Consider the following 16,509-nt stretch of genomic DNA (forward strand, 5'->3'; position numbering starts at 1 on the left):
AAGCTATCTCAGCAACTGCTGGGCAATCGACACGGTGCAAAGGTTGCCTGCTCTTTCATTCTCAATTCTGCTGCTTTGTTGGTGGCCTGTTGGTAGCCATATAAAAAGGCTACTGGTACTAAGTTGAAATCTTTGTTCAAAGTAATCATAACATTGCCTGTAGTATTAAGACAAAAAAGGAGGAAGAGAACAAAGTCCACCAAACTTAATCTCTTATACAGCAAAGGATATCTCTACCATAGTCACCATCTTTGGTTTCAGTTTGACTATTTCACATAATATGCCCCCGTCTCCACCTCCCAGAATCAGTACATCTTTGCCACTGTAATCTTCTTTGCCACTGCCCATGATGGCCCGGGTATACGCCAAATCACTTTCCGCCAAATCTAGGGAGGAGAAACATCCAAAATGGTGACTTAACCACAGCCTCAGAGCACCTGACTTATAATTCCAGAAACTGCTAGAATCTAGAAAATTCAGACATTTTCCTTTTCAGTCTTTAAAAACTCAGTAATATCGAGGGTTTTGATTTTTTTTTTTCCTTTTGGATTGTGGACTTTTCTTCATCCCGACTCGTCTAACACCCAACATGTTACCTACATAGATTATACGCATATATAGTTTAGTTTAGAAGAAAATTCAGTCTTTAGCCTGTTCTGATATGATAATTAAAAAGCAATTACATATTTCCAGATGAAATATAACAGCAGAGTTGCTTCAAAAGAATATGAGAGGGAGAAAAGTGGCTGGAGTTTAAAGGAAACAAGACTGGCCAGGAGTTGATCATTGTTGACACTCAAAGGTGAGTATATGTGGGTTCATCTTACTGTTCTGTCTACTTTGGTTTGAAATTTTCCACAACAAAAAGACTCCCTTATAAACAAGCAATTAATATAAAATAACCAACAAGGATCTTCTGTATAGCACAGGGAACTAGACTCAATATCTTAACAATAACCTATAAGAGAATGTTAATAAATATGTATTGTATATCTATGTATACATAAAAAAGAGTATCAAGACAAAGTTTTCATGGCTCTACTATAAAATATGAAAACTCAGACAAGCCACAGGTAAATCTAATGTAAATATTCATCTCAAAAACCAAACACACACAAAAATAACCAGCAGTGCCCAACGACACACCTGGACAAACCCACAATGGTGGTATGTCAGGAAAACACAATCTAAGATTGTCACTTTGTTAGGTGATTGGGGTAGAGATGGAATACTTACTAACATCCCCACTGAGGATGAGAATATTCCCAAATTGCTTTGAGTGTAAAATTTTAATGTTCTGGTAAGGTGAGTCTTCGTCATACACCACTTTATCTATGTCGTACTCAACCAGGCGACCATCCGCAGTGGGCCAGTATCTGTCAATGGCCCCTCCTCGAACTATGGGTGGTAATCTGGAAAAAAAAAGGGAAAGAAGGAAAACAGGAATGAGCCTTACAACAAACTGCTTAGGTGAGGCTGCCTTAAAAGAAGACCTAGGAACAAGAATGTTCCACATGGAGCCACAAAGCCTCAGACAAACTCCTAAATAGTATACAACCAACCTAAAACTTCAACTTTGAGGGCTATGTAAGAATGGCCACTACCAAATTTCAACACTGTTGTATATTAGGAATTAACTTGGGGCTTCCCTGGTTAGAATCCACCTGCCAATGGAGAAGACACAGGTTCGATCCCTGGTCCAGAAGATGCCACAATCCACGGAGCAACTAAGCCCATTCACAACAACTGCTGAGCCTGTGCTCCATTTGTGCACTCAGCTGCCAACTCACATCCAACTCTGTGACTTCATGGGCTGCAGCCCACCAGGCTCCCCTGTCCATGGGATTTTCCAGGCAAGAATACTGGAGCCTGAGCTTTAGAGCCCAGGAACCATAACTACTGAGCCCACATACTTGCAGCAACTACTGAAGTCCATGCTCCCCAAGAAGAGAAGGAGGAAGCCCTCACAGCACTAGAGGGTAGCCTCCACTTGCCACAACTAGAGAAGAGCTTGGGCAGCAACAAAGACCAGGCATGCCCAAAATCAACAAACAAACAATGTAAAAAGCACCTCTGCAAAAAAATGGATTTATTTGGCTGTGGCAGGTCTTAGTTGCGGCATGCATAATCGTTAGTTGCAGCGTGCAAACTCTTAATCGCAGCATGTGCGACCCAGTTCCCTGACCAGGCGTCAAACCTGGGCCCCCTGCATAGGGAGCTTGGAGTCTCAGCCACTGGACCACCAGCAAAGTCCCAAGAATTTACTTTTTAAAAAAACCTTTCTATAATACTATAAATTTTCCCTAAAAAAAAAAAAAAAAAAGTTGAAGGAGAAAATGGCCACTAGAGACATGCTTCACGCCCAAATACTCTAGCAGGAAGGACTCCCAAGAATGTCTGCATCACCACTTTGCCACTAGCACATTCATCCAAGTGCACACACATGTAATACCATCACCTAGCTCGGAATCCATGTTAAGTGTTCCCAACTGCCCCAACTATCTCCTTCATAACTATTCTACTTTTGAATAAGAATCACATACTGTATTTTGCTTTTTTACCCTCATTTCATCTAAAATAGATAGTTGTCACTGTCATCCCTTCCCCGTGTGTTTCATGACTTTCACATCTCAGCAAAGTCCAGACCAGGTGCTCTACAGAAAATCCCTCAGGTGGGTTTGCCTGAAGATCTCTTCAGTAGGGTCACATTGGCACATTATGCAACCATCACATCAGGGACACTGAGATGTATGCCTGTCCTAATTGGTAACGTTAAGTGTGACCATGTGGTTAAAGCCAGTGCCCCCAAGATCCCTCCATTTGCAAAGGTACCTTCTGTCCCTTTGTAATTATGAAGCAGGGTGTGTGTGGGGCAGGGTGGGGGGATGCTGGGGGCAAGTCCATGAAATCCTAGTCAAGAAAACCAGGTCAAGTTCCTGATCTCGACACACCTTCAGCAGTGGCATCTAGGAGATTCTTGCCTGAACCAATTATTATGAGAATGTCTGCCAACTGATCATTTTCTCATGCAGTCCTTTTTGTAAATCCTGAGTGTCTTACACAGATTGAGTATACTAGAAACTGCCAGCAGAGGTCACTACATGACAGGGAAAACCAGACTTAGAAAGGGGGCTTGGCAAATGAAGAGGAACACAAACGGAGCTCCCTGCACACACAACACAACCACGTGCAAGTTCTATGTCCTCAAATACAGTGGGGTTCACAGTAAGCAAACCCCAGGTACCTAAAATGCTGGGCTACCTCCAACTTGCTCTCAAAACTCTTTGCTCTCCCTGCTCACTTGTTTCCAAGAATACAGTCTGAACCTGTTACAGGTTAACAAGGCTTTCAATGAAGAACTATTGCATGCGTGCTAAGTCTCATCAGTCATGTCCTACTCTGTGCAACCCCATGGACTGTAGCCCACCAGGCTCCTCTGTCCACGGAATTCTCCAGCAAAGAATCCTGGAGTGGGTTGCCATTCCCTTCTCCAGGGGATCTTTCTGACCCACGGATCGAACCCACCATCTCTCACATCTCCTGCACTGGCAAGCGAGTTCTTTACCACTAGCACCATCTGGGAAGCCCCATGAGGAAATACTAATATCTGTCAAAGGCACTGAATTTACAAAGCAAGTTTCCATAAACTATCATTTAATCCCAACTCCTGATTTAACCACTTCTTCATCTTCTAGAACAAATGCAGCTGTTGGAATTAGACAGCTAAGTGGTTTTTCTTGGAAAATGTCGTTGCCCCGGCAGGACAACCCCCGAGAGCAGGCAAACAGGACTCGGGAGAAGCCTCTTCCACCCCTGGCTGATGAGTGGTGGGAGAACGAGCCCAGGTGACACTGGATGAAAGCAACAGCAACTCAAGGGCTTTCGGGGGAGGAAACCCACCCCTCGGGGTTGACAGCCAGCCAGCTATTGGCAGCTACTGAACTCTTGCACAAAACCAAAGTAAACAATGTCCATTCTCACATGTGTCAATGGTGCCTTAGGTGCAGGTAGAGCGCTTTATTGCAACACAGTAGTTTTTAAAGAGATTCAAAGAAGCAAGGATCTTTAAGGATGACTACACCTTGATGAATTACTCATTCTATGATACCCAGCAGGACCCTGGGGGCTCCTAAGCACAAAAGTCTTTCTTTGTCCCTCCATTTCTTGACTACAGGAAATAGGCTTCCTTCAGCCTCCAGGACCTTCCATGAGTTCCAGGGAGCAGCTTCAAACACATGCTAATCAGAGAAGTGAGGGGATATGGACACAGAGGAAGAACAGTCAGAAGAAACAAGAGGGCAGCCTTGGGGTAGAGTCCTGGTTCCCATCAAGGGATGCACACAAGGACATCTTTGAGAAGTTTGTACAGACTGAAATTCTCATCAGGTAGGAGAAATTAAAGGTATGCTGCCCACAGGGGAGTAATCATTTCCGATGTTAATGATTCAGTCTTTAACAATGTCATTCCTCAGACAGCAAAGCGGCAACATTTTTGTCCTTTTGAGGCCAAAAACAAAGGGCCTACGACAAAGTATTCCCAATAACTTCCTGCGCCCTCCACCCTGATTTTATAAAAAGATGTAAAAACAGTGACAAGGAAAAACAAGGCCTGTGCTGTGTTTTGAACTGAAATCGGAAATGTAACTGCACTCTCACTTCAAAAATTCCCACACCACAACCACACAGGAACCAGATTTCATGAGTGCTGAGGCCCATAAACGCATTTCATCTATTCATTCACCCCTAGAAGTAACCCCAATAAAAACAAAAATCTGGCATTTTGATGTTGGCCAATTCATTATCACCCAACTAAAGACACAGTGGGAACCCGTTCAATTCAGATGGATCAACTCCGGAAAGATTAGGTAAACTTTGCAGACAGGAAAAGAGGGAAATTTCAGAAAAGAGTGTGGGTGTGGACAAGTTACTTGAGGACCAGGAAGGGCCTCAGGATACATAAACTGAACTTGGGGGGTAAATAAGTCTGGCTGCTCTAACAGATTTCAGTCAAGTGGCCAAGTTCTATACTGTGTCCTGTGGTCCTGCTCTCTTCACATGCAGTTTCCTGCCTTGTATTCAAGTTGGTGGTTAAACAAGTTTCTAATTATTTTACACCTGTCCTGGGGCTTTCCTCCAGGCTGATCAAATTTAGCAGGATGAACCATTAAGTACTTAAACATCCTTAAACAGCCAGTAAGGATTCCCTCTTGTGGAAAATGCCTTGAACTGGAGAAGTCTGTATTCTGGTCACTTCTAACAGTGATGGTCTGACCTTAATCAAGTCTCTCTGTGTTACTACATCTATGTATTTGCCTTTATGAGCAAGCTGTTACTGTCGTTCAGTTGCTAAGTCCTGTCTGACTCTTTGCAACCCCATGGACTGCGGCACGCCAGGCTTCCCTGTCTATCAACATCTCCCGGAGCTTGCTCAAACTCATGTACATCAAGTCAGTGATGCCATCCAACCATCTCATCCTCTGTTGTCCCCTTCTCCTCCTGCCTTCAATCTTTCCAAGTATCAGGGTCTTTTCCAATGAGCCGGCTCTTCACATCAGGTGGCCAAAGTATTGGAACTTCAGCATCAGTCCTTCCAATGAATATTCAGGACTGATTACCAGGACTGACTGGTTTGAACTCCTTGCTGTCCAGGGACAGACCCATTTTGGGGGGTCCAATAAGGACCCACCCAGGGAGAGCAAGGCCAAACCGCTCAGAATAACTTACTGTGCAGCCATGATTAATTCACATTCTTAATTCCCAGGACCTGACAGACTCTGAAGTGAAGTGAAGTGAAGTTGCTCAGTCGTGTATGACTCTTTGCGATTCCATGGAATGTAGGCCACCAGGCTCCTCTGTCCATGGGATTTCCCAGGCAAGAATACTGGAGTGAGTTGCCATGTCCTTCTCCAGGGGATCTTCCCAACCCAGGGATTGAACCCGGGTCTCCCGCATTGCAGGCAGACACTTTAACCTCTGAGCCACCACCCCTCCCAAAGAATGCCAAAACTTTACTTCTATCAAAGCTCTTCTAACATCTGACACCACCAGCACATACGTCTGTGCTGTCCAACAGAACATTTCTCTGTGTTGTCCAATATGGCAGTCACTAGCCATTAGCTAGTGACAAGAGGGGAGTAAGGAAATGAACTGTTTTTGGTTTTTTTATTAACTTAGTTTTAAACAGACACAGGTGGCATAGTAGCTGCACTCCTCAACAAAAGCTTAATGGTCTTTGTCATCAACTGAAAAGAACCCACTGGGGGTGCTCAAGGTGGGTTGGCTCTGATGTTCTTGCAATGTCAATATCATCCTACCTGAAAGCACTGAGGCATATTTTCTATCATCCCATCCTGTCAAAATCTCTTAAAACTGCTTAATTATACTGTGGGGCCCAGAACTCTGAGGAAAGATAGATGATTTTTTTCTCTTCACTAGACACGGTTGAGGAGTTTTCTAGCTCCTCTTTGAGGTGCCAGCCCCATCTGATTCTCTGCATTACAGTTTCACCCCTTGGGATCACTGTACATTCTTCTGCCCCTGTTCCATTTTATCTAGCATCTCTCTCTCTATCTCTCTCTCTCTCTCTCTCTCTCTCTCTCTCTCTCTCTCTCTCTCTCTCACACACACACACACACACACACGCAGTTAGTCTTCTGCCATCAGGGCCATCTACATTAGCCTATCAAGTGGCCAGAAGCAGAAGTTGACTGATTTCTTCCACATCTTACATAGACACTGCTCAGGGATACTACCACCATTGCGATTATTTTATTGATTGTTTTTATTGTTGTTTAGTCACTCAGTCGTGTCCAACTCTCTGTGACCTCATATACTGTAGCCTGCCAGGCTCCTCTGTCCACAGGATTCTCCAGGCAAGAATACTGGAGTAGGCTGTCATGCCCTTCTCCAGGGGATCTTCCCCACCCAGAGATCAAACCCACATCTCCTGCATTGGCAGGCAGATTCTTTATCATCTGAGCCACCAAGGAAGCCCATTTTATCAATTAACCAAATATAAAAGAATATTCAGGAGTGGACTTACCGCTTTACCCGCTCAGTACTGTCCTGACTCAATTCTTTCATTCTTTCTTCTACTTTGTTCAAAAGCTGCAATAACAAGAAAAGAAATCAATGGGCTTATCAAATAAGCTGAGTAGAAGGGCTAAATTACAGACCAGGAGGTCAAGGTCATGTTGACAGAGCTGTCACTCTGGCAGGCGTCCAGATATACTTGTCCTCCCCCAACTCTCCAGCAGCCTGCGGGCCTGGCCCAATTCCACACTCCCCTGTCATCTATCCCTCCCAGTGCCAATCTCACTTCAGCCTATGGTATCAACAGTATCAAAAGGAAGGCTCAAGGATATTGCAGCTATTGATATCCTGGTTAAAGGTTTACATTCCCTCCAGTGCAAAGTCAAGTCATTTACTCTGTATTCAAATGGTCAAGGGAAAGATGAGAACCAGGTTACTAAAAATCACTTGAGGAACAATTATTTTTCTTCTAAAATCACTTATCTGAAGGCAGCCAAGTTTAAAATTAACTGGGAAGTCAGCAATTAGGTGAAAATGATTTTATTATTGAACTGAGCTGTTTTTGTGATCCTTAAATACTTGAGTAAATAAAAGTAGAAAACTGACACTATCGACTTCTTTGCCTTGTGCATCGCCGTCGTAGCTCTGAAGATCCAGCAACACCAATCCATGTGGGTAGATTCTCAAATTGGCAAAGCTACAGAGGAGAGCATAATTGTAAGGTTAGGAACGGTATCATGGCACTCCAAAGAAAAAAGGCACCAACCCAGTTAAAAGGCAAAACCACTGCTCTTTTTTCCCCTAAATAACATAATTACCCTGTGGCTTTCTTATTAGAGCCTCTTCATGGGGGCAGGGAGGCCAATCATTTAGGCAAGATTTTAGACAGAATCATCAAGTGCTAAGGTTTTCAAACAGGTTATTTGGCCCAGAAAGTGATTCAGCAGGAAGTCCTGTGAATCTGATTTTTAAGAAGGTTCCTCAGCAGTGACTGATCCCTCCTTAAAAGGATGGAAGGGTGGGGCAGAGCAAACTTGGTTCTCCCAATTTCCCTCGGAGTTCAAAACAGAGCCGTGGTTTTCTGACTGCAGGCAGGTGGTGGCTACATTCATTGAGTTAGCGGCCTGCAAGTCAGATCCAGCCCTTGGCATGTTTTGTGAAGCATGCAGATTAAATATGGTTCTTACATTTTTAGAGTTGTTTAAAAAAAAAAAAAGGAGCTCCTTACAGGAAAAGCTTTAACCTCTAATTCAGTGTGTCTGGCCAGCTTTTTTATGAAATAAAAATAGTGTATCAAACATGCATAAGGATTATCTGAAGAAACTTTTCCTTCAATTAGACATGTATATTTGTATATATGCAGATATGTTACGTGCACATCTGATATAAAATCACTTCTTTTTTAAAATATTTGGCTATGCCAGTCTTAGTTGGGGCATGAGGAATCTAATTCCCTGACTAGTGATCAAATTGGGCTCCCTGCATTGGAAGCAAGGAGTCCTAAGCCATAGAACCATCAGGAAAGTTCTAAAATCACTTATCTCACTATAAGGTGTGGTTAAAGAAACATTTGAATAATAATACTAAATAAGATGAAGAATTCTGTTCAGAGAATACAAGCAGTGTGCTTGGATTTAAAAAGATAAATACAACTAGTTAATTTTCACCTTCAGCCCTTAAATGGCCTCAAAATCAAGTTCAGGCCAGGGATACCACTAACTCATGTACTCCTGAACTAGCTGATCACCCCCCACCCCAATCTGCCACACAAAGGAGAGGAGCTAGGGGTCAAAGAATGATAGAGAAATGCCACCTCTTAACCAGCTAGGTGGTTCTAGCAAAGAATCTTCCACCAGAGAACTGCAGGAACACGGAGAATGCCAGAAGGTGGGGACAAGCACTGACCTCATCTGATTAAAAGCAAAAATAATGAAAGAGGAAAAGTTGCAAGGGGGCAGGGGGGGGGAGGGGAATGGAGACCAAAAAAAAAAGGTGACTGAGGACCAAGATCTTAGGCAACATGGAGATGGGTCCCAGCTGAGCAAGTGAGAGAAGAGGAAGACCAATGTGGAAACAAGTCTCTAAGCACGTTAGTGACTTCCCTGATGGTCTAGTGGTTGGGACTCTGTGCTTCCACTGCAGGGGGCCCGGGTTCCATCCCTGGTCAGGGAACTAAGAGCCAGCAAGCTACATGGCAAGGCCAAGAAAAAAAGTAAACTAAACATGTTAATTTTTCTTTCCTCTGTTTTCAGAAGCAATTTCCAACAGCTCTTATCACTCAAAAACTCCCTTCCAGGAAGAATTCTAAGTCTTCTAGAAAACTGGGATTGGTGTCTAGGGTAGAAGATTCAAGAACTGAAGTAGAATGGTTGGCCCTGTCCAGCCCCAAAGGTCCTTAGGAGGTGGTAGGAGATGCAAGGGACTTCCCTGGTGGCTTCACAGAAAAGAATCTGCCTGCCAATGTAGGAGATGCGGGTTCCATCCCTGGCTTGGGAAGATGCCCTGGAGAAGGAAATGGCAACCCACTCCAGTATTCTTGCCTCGGAAATTTCATGGACAGAGGAGCCTGGCGGACTTCAGTCCATGGGGGTTGCAAAGAGGCACACAACTGAGCAACTACACAAAAACAAGAGATTCAAGGCTTCAGCTGGATTAGAGGAGGAACCTACAAGGTGGCAGAGAGGCAAGGTCTGATTTGCTGTGGTCCCCAAGTTATGGACCGCAGCTAGGACAGGGAGAGAGGGGGGCAGAGAGAAAGAAGAGAGGCCAGAGGGTGTAAGGCCAGCTGCAGACCTCTGCTTCCAGGAGACTTGCCAGTAACTGGGCGAGGACGGAGGCAGCGGAGGGTCTGGGTAACCCTTGAGAGGAAATCACTTTAGATACATTGGAGGGATCTATTCCATGCACATATGGGGGTTTGCTATGCAGTCAGAAATACAGATTTGGGCTTGAGGGCACAGGGGTTAGGGTTTCTTTGAGAGGTGAAGATATGTTCACAGGGAAGAACTACGTGGACTTACAAAAAGAATAATAGAAGGGGAGGTGAGCTCAAAAGTACAAGTTTCCTTCACCTTACGACATTGTCTTTTGAGCCTCTCTAAGATGGGAGCAGGGGTTCTTTTAATTAGAAAAACAAGGGGGAGAATGTGGGACATTAATGAAACCTCGTGGAATTCTAGGACTTAGTTTCCATTGGGAGAAAAGAACGAAAGCCATCAAAAATACACAGGAGTTCACATTTTAAAATTAATAGTGCAAATTACTAAGACTCTTAACAGTTTTAGACTCTAGAAGATACTACATAGACTTAGGAAAATACAGAGAACTCAGTGCACCAGTATCTTCTGTTATCAGTCATTTCTTTTTTCTTTTTAACTTGGCTGTACCGGGTCTTAGTTACGGCAAGCAGGATCTTTGTAGCTGCAGCATACAGGCTCTTAGGTGCAGCATGCAGGATCCAGTTTCCTGACCAGGGATGGAACCCAGGCAGCCCCACATGGGGAGCAGTGTCCCAACCACTGGACCACCAGGCAAGTCCCCTGTTCTCAGTCATTTCTTAATTTAGGTTTCCTTCCCTAGTCTCAGGTTGACTTTCATTTCATATTGATGAGAGAAAAAGTCTAGATAGATCATCTATAAAGTCTTAAGGAGAAAACAAAACCCAAAATCTTAAACTCCTGGATGCCCCTAGCATCTTATCAAGCTCTTTGCAGACTTTTTCATCCTGCATTTGACTACAGTCTGCATTAACTGATAACCGCTTATTACAGTGCTACTCACAGTGGGGTTAACTGACCCACAGTATCAACATCCTCCAAGAGGAGCTTGCCAGAAATACTGTTTGGGGTGTGGCCCCAGACCTGCTGCGGCAGAAACTACTAGAGTGGAGCACAGCACATCTGGCTCACTGCCTGCCAGTTCACACTGCTTACGCTGCCCGAGGCTTCTGAGTCTTGGGCACACAGAATCACCTGAGGGTCTTTAGAGAAACAGCAACCCTCAGGGGCCTTAATCTCTGGGGGGAGTGCCTGGACGTGGGATTCTGTGACATGTTTCTACTGCGCAGCTCGGAGCACTGGATTCTAGTCCCCTCCTCAAAGACGCCAAAGGAGGAAAGGAAAAAAAATCTGGATGCCCCCCCACCACCACTCTTTAAACACACACACACACACACACACACAGCTGAAGCGCTCAACCTGGAGGCCCCCCCCCCCACCACTCTTTCCATACACACAGCTGAAGCGCTCAGATCCGAATAGGAGCGCTCACGGTCACCTCACCTGCCGTTTTTGTTTATGTACGTCGCTAAATAGCCATGGTCCTGCCAGGTGTGCACTGACTCCGTCATCCCCTGCTCCTGGAAAATGGACTGGAGGCCTTTCAGAATGGTCTCACCATCAGCTGGAGAACAGGGGGAGAAGGCAAGATGGTCAGATGAAACACTGAGAAGCAAAGCACAGTTTGATGAATGAATTTTTGAGAAACCCTGAACAGAGCTATGGGCATCATTTATCCCCTTTGTTATGAGCTAGAACTTTCTCAACCCTATAGGGAGTGGCTGCAGATTACCAGGTAACACAGAAAGAACAGCAACACCAACCACAGAAGAGCTGTGCCAAAAATGCAGACGGATAATTGAGCCAACTAGAAATAGCATAACAAAATATTCAGCCTAGCCAGAAATCAAATAAAAACACGATAAAAGACATTCCACTTTAGGTGAAATAACTTAATGAGGATCTAGAGTACTAGAAAAGGGTTTCCATCCATTGTGGATGGGTACCATAAATGACTTCAAAACTTTTGACTCTGTATTCCAGGTGTTCTGCAATAAGGATGCCTTGGTTTTTATTATTGGGAAAAAAGAAATAGCACAACCCAGTAACCTATTTTTAATTGATAGAAACTGAACAATTCAATATGCTACAACCTGCTAAGCATTCTGATGCCCCTCTCTCCCATCCCACGGGCTACCCCCCCCAACCCCCACCAAAGTGGAGCTCAGATCAAGGACTGAGGTCAAGGTTATAGAAATTGCATTAACCTCTGCGGGTTTACTTGAATCCAGAATCTTCAAGAACATCCAACAGTATGATACTTAGATGAAAAGCAAAATGCAATTAATTCTCTAGTTGTATCTGCCAAAGCACTCATTCCTTGAGAAGGTTAAGATAAAGAACCACAATGAGACAAAAGGAGTTACTCTGTACTGTCCCATGAGCCCACCACAGGCTGATGCTTTTTCCACATGAAGGAAGAGGGCAGGCTGAGAAGCGTCCAAACAAAGCACCCCCGTGACTTAAAGCAAGGGCAAAAAGAAAAAAAACGGAAGATCCACAGTTGACCGCAGTGCGGTTTCACAAGAAAATTACACTAGAATTCCTTCCATAAACTAAGGCGTGCCAAAATGGACTGGAAGAATTCCTTCAATCTACACAGAGTTGATCTCCAGTGACATCTGGAACACCTTCCAGCGCACAGTAAGAATGAGGGCTACAAACCAGGTTCAGAGCCCACCCTGGGCAGCAGATAGGTCTTATCCTGGCCTATGCAGACATTTTTTAGCATGTAAGTTAACTGGCGTTTGAAAACCAGACGATTTCATCTATTCCCACTGTTGAGGGTAGAAGAGTGACCCCCCCACAAAATATATGGCCACATTTTAACCCTCAGAACTTGGGAATGCAACCTGATCTGGAAAAGGGTTTTTGCAGATGTAGTAGTTAAAGATCTTAGAGTATCCAGGTAGGTCCTAATTCTAGTAAGTTCTTATCAGAGACTGAAGCCTGGAAGACACAGGAAGGAGGAGCAGGAGCAGGTGAAGACAGGGAGAGACTGGCATGTGATGGCCACCAGCCAAGAATGCAGAGCCACCAGAAGTTGGAAGAGGCCAGTGAGGACTTGCCCCTCGACCCCTTAGGGGAGCATGGCCCTGCTGATGCTCTGCTTTCAGACTCCAGCCTCCAAAACTGGGAGAGAATAGGCTTCTTTAGCTTGAAGTCACCAGTTTGTAGTACTTTGTTACAACAGCCCTGGCTGACTAATACACCCACCAAAATATAGATTTTAACTATGCTTAAAAAAAACAAAAGCAAATGCAGTAGCAGAGATGGCAGTGAAGGAGTGATTTCGTTCATCTTCTCCATTTCCAAACACAGAGCAATTAGGGTAGCACCGCCCAACCTCACAGAAAACATTTAGAACAAAACTGAACGACAGGCAGTGTGTATGCCTAGATAGCACGCCGCGTGTGGGTAGAGACAAGCATTCCCCACCCACAAACCTGTACGATACCACCAAGTGTGAGAGGAGCAAGTAGGCACAGCAAAGGGACTTCCAACCCCTCATAAAAATACCAACAGGAGTTCATCCCAAAGGGAGGGGCCCCCTGCTTTCAGATGGTGCCGCCTGGCAGGCCATGGGGCCCGGAGTCGGGTCAGGGAGTGTGGGGGCAGCCGAGCCCTGTGCTCAGCCAAACGACCTGAAGCCTCTTCAGGAAGGGGCCTTGTGTCCCACAACAGGAAGGGACCCCTGGAGGGGCGTCCACACCACTGCCCCACCCGAGCACAAGCACTGCCCAACGTGAGAGGCGACCTCCTGTTCCATGTAAGGCTCCCTCATTCCCAGCAAAACTCTGTGTTTGGGAAACTCATTTGACAAAAAATAATCTAGCTGGCTTTGCTATTCTGAAAGTGGTTTCAGGAAGTTAAAAGGGGGAAGCTTGAATTTTATCCCCCAGAACCATGGTTTTAAGACTGAATTTGGCCCCTGGGAAAAAAAAATTTCAATGTCAAACTTGATGGAAACATGTGATCTTGTTCTTTTTGGGTCTGAGAAGCCAGGGGTGGGGGTCAGGCCACCGTGGAAGTGACCAAGCTGTGGGGTGGTGAAGACAAGTGCGCCCGGCAATACTTGAACTGTGACTAGGAAAGCCACTATGCAATTATTCAATCCCTCCTTGGCCAGAACAGATGTTTTCTGTTTTGAAAGTGTATAAAACAAATCATCACTCCCTGTAAATGGCCTCGGGCCCAAGTTCAGTTGGCACATTCCACAACTGAACACAAACCCCCCATGATGGTGGAGGGGGCCACGCCGGCAGGGCCACCCTGCGGGTCACTGGCCAGGCTGTGTGCTGAACAAGAGCCCCGGGGCTGAGCTGGAGCATACTCTATCCCTTGGGTAGGAAAAGGGGGTGTCTTTGTCTGGTACACACAAAGCCCTTGACTGCTAGCCAAGCCCAGTGTGGCGACCATCCTAACAGAAAGGCAGAGGGGACTAACCTCCAGCCAGGTTGCAAATTGAAGAAAACACATTACAAAAGAGATCCAATTTAGTGTTCTTGTATTTCTATACTGTGGGCTTATTTCCCAATTCAGTAGAAATACCCTAGGTCTGAATGACCTTTCTGGTGGTCGCCGCCGCCTAGCTCCTGTGGCCATCTAGTGTGCCAGCCTTGCCAGGGACACAGGGATCACACCATTTTGTCCACTGTTCACCTCATGTCATATTCACCTTCCTCCAGACCTGGGGGCTCCCTTGTCAGCCAAGCTGCTCCCAGCCCTTGGAGAAGACTCCAGAAAGCAGAACTGGAGCTGAAACACCTACCTAGGATCTCTTTTCCAGAGCGAAGTCAAAGAAATGAGTTCCAAAAGCCTTAACGAGGTGACCTTCTTGGTCATCTTGATCCCAAGTGCTCAATAAATGTTTTGTGAGTCAAATGAAAAATTCATCTGGCTAAATTAATCATCCTATTTTTGTATCTTGTTGGAACACCCAGACCAGTAGTTTTCATGATCCTAGCTGCACATTATAACCACCTGGGGAATTATAAAACTTCTGATGCCACATCCTACACCAGTTATAGAAAACTTTGAGGGTGGGACCCAGGCATCACATTTTTAAAGCTCCCTGGGAAGTTCCAATGTGCAGCCATGTTTGAGAACCACTGATCTAAACCACTAAATACAAGAAAGAAAACCAAACTCCCCACTATCTCCAAACTAACCACACTCAAGTTACCAAAAGGTTCTATCGATAGAAATATAACAGGGGGCCTGAAAAAAGGCCAAAGTCCCTGCTAGCTATAGCCACAGGTTTCAGCTAGAGCCACTGCTCTGCAATTAATTATCCAATCTCAACCTCTGTGCCTGTCTAGTAAGGAACATGTAACATGACCAAACAAAATGTACTGGCTGTAACAGAATTACTCAACTTGGGTTGAAAATATGATGTGAATGATTACCCAAATTTGGGAATACCAGACAGCAATGTCATAAATGCCTACAAATCAGAAAATGTGAAAATAGATTCAATGATAAAAGAAATATAAGCACACCGGATTCAAGTTGACATGGTAATCCAAACTAGGCTAATAAAAATGTTGTTTGGCACAAGTTCTTAGAAAACTCTGCCCAAGCAAGAATGACATTTAACTAGCGAAGCACTCAGACAGAGCCTTCCACAGTGCTCAGCAACACAGCGACCTGTCCCAGGGCAAAATGTGTCCTTTGTCCAACGGGCAACTCAACGTCCTCATTTCCAGACCACTGCCCACTTTGTCTGTGTTTATTCAACAAGAACTTAAGAGGAATCAACTTGGAGGTCTGGTCCAAATTAAATACACCACTATCAAAAGAAGGCCAGGGAAGACAAGGTTTCATCTCCCTGCCTCATTTTGTCCCAGAGACCCATTTATAGGCCTCTCTCAGAAGAATGAACCTCATTCCTCTTACCCTGGCCGAATCCCAAATCTGTAAATATAGCTGGAACCTTCTTCCCGCCCTAATGCTCACCACACTGTCCTGATCTCAAGTCTGGAATCAAAACCCAGCTCAGACTTCCCTACTCCTTCCCACCAATGGTTAATAACCCTGCCACTTACGATTGCCTAAAGAGACCTGCCCCCCCCAGCTTCTCCCCAGAGTCCCCCACCAGAGCCTCTCTGCACCACTCAAACTCACTGGTCAGGACAGCCCTCACTTACACACCTCATTTCTTCAAATGTTAAAAAAGGAGACGACTGTTTACAGGGTCCCTATAAGGAGCCTGCACCAATGTTCGATCTCTCAATATCAGGCACCACCATTTAATCATTGATCCATAAGGTGGGCGGCCCTGTGGACGTAAGTTAAGTACATCAGCCATGTACTTACATCAGCCAAGCTTACTAGCCCAAATAGAAGAGAGAGTCCTGCCAATGAAATCCTATGACACTTGGTGCCCTGGCAAAAAGGCAGGGAAATATGCTCTGGTTAGATTTCTACTTCTTCAACTTTAAGAGGCTAAGATACAGTAACCTCCTTAACTAAGTGAATTCCATTAGAGAGGCTGGCCTCAGAAAATAAGCAATTCTCACATGTTTAGAAAAACTCTGGACTCTACCCCATGACCGTGACTTGCACCTTTAAGTCTTTTCTGACTTCAAATACTTCAACTAAGAAAATTCTGGACCTCAGGTGTGAGGGCTTTAAGCTA

The 16,509-nt window shown here is 44.9% G+C and overlaps 1 protein-coding gene across 1 annotated transcript in view; it reads right to left on the reverse strand.

Annotated features, from left to right (window-relative positions):
* SMS (spermine synthase) overlaps window positions 1-16,509 on the reverse strand; it is a 50,181-nt gene that overhangs the window by 18,928 nt on the left and 14,744 nt on the right. The window contains 5 exon segments of the mRNA NM_001035471.1: window positions 232-386; window positions 1,237-1,412; window positions 7,043-7,107; window positions 7,639-7,729; window positions 11,313-11,433. Of these exon segments, the coding sequence (NP_001030548.1) occupies window positions 232-386; window positions 1,237-1,412; window positions 7,043-7,107; window positions 7,639-7,729; window positions 11,313-11,433 (608 nt within the window).

This window comes from Bos taurus, chromosome X (assembly GCF_002263795.3).
Source record: "Bos taurus isolate L1 Dominette 01449 registration number 42190680 breed Hereford chromosome X, ARS-UCD2.0, whole genome shotgun sequence".
Classification (NCBI taxonomy): domain Eukaryota; kingdom Metazoa; phylum Chordata; class Mammalia; order Artiodactyla; family Bovidae; genus Bos; species Bos taurus.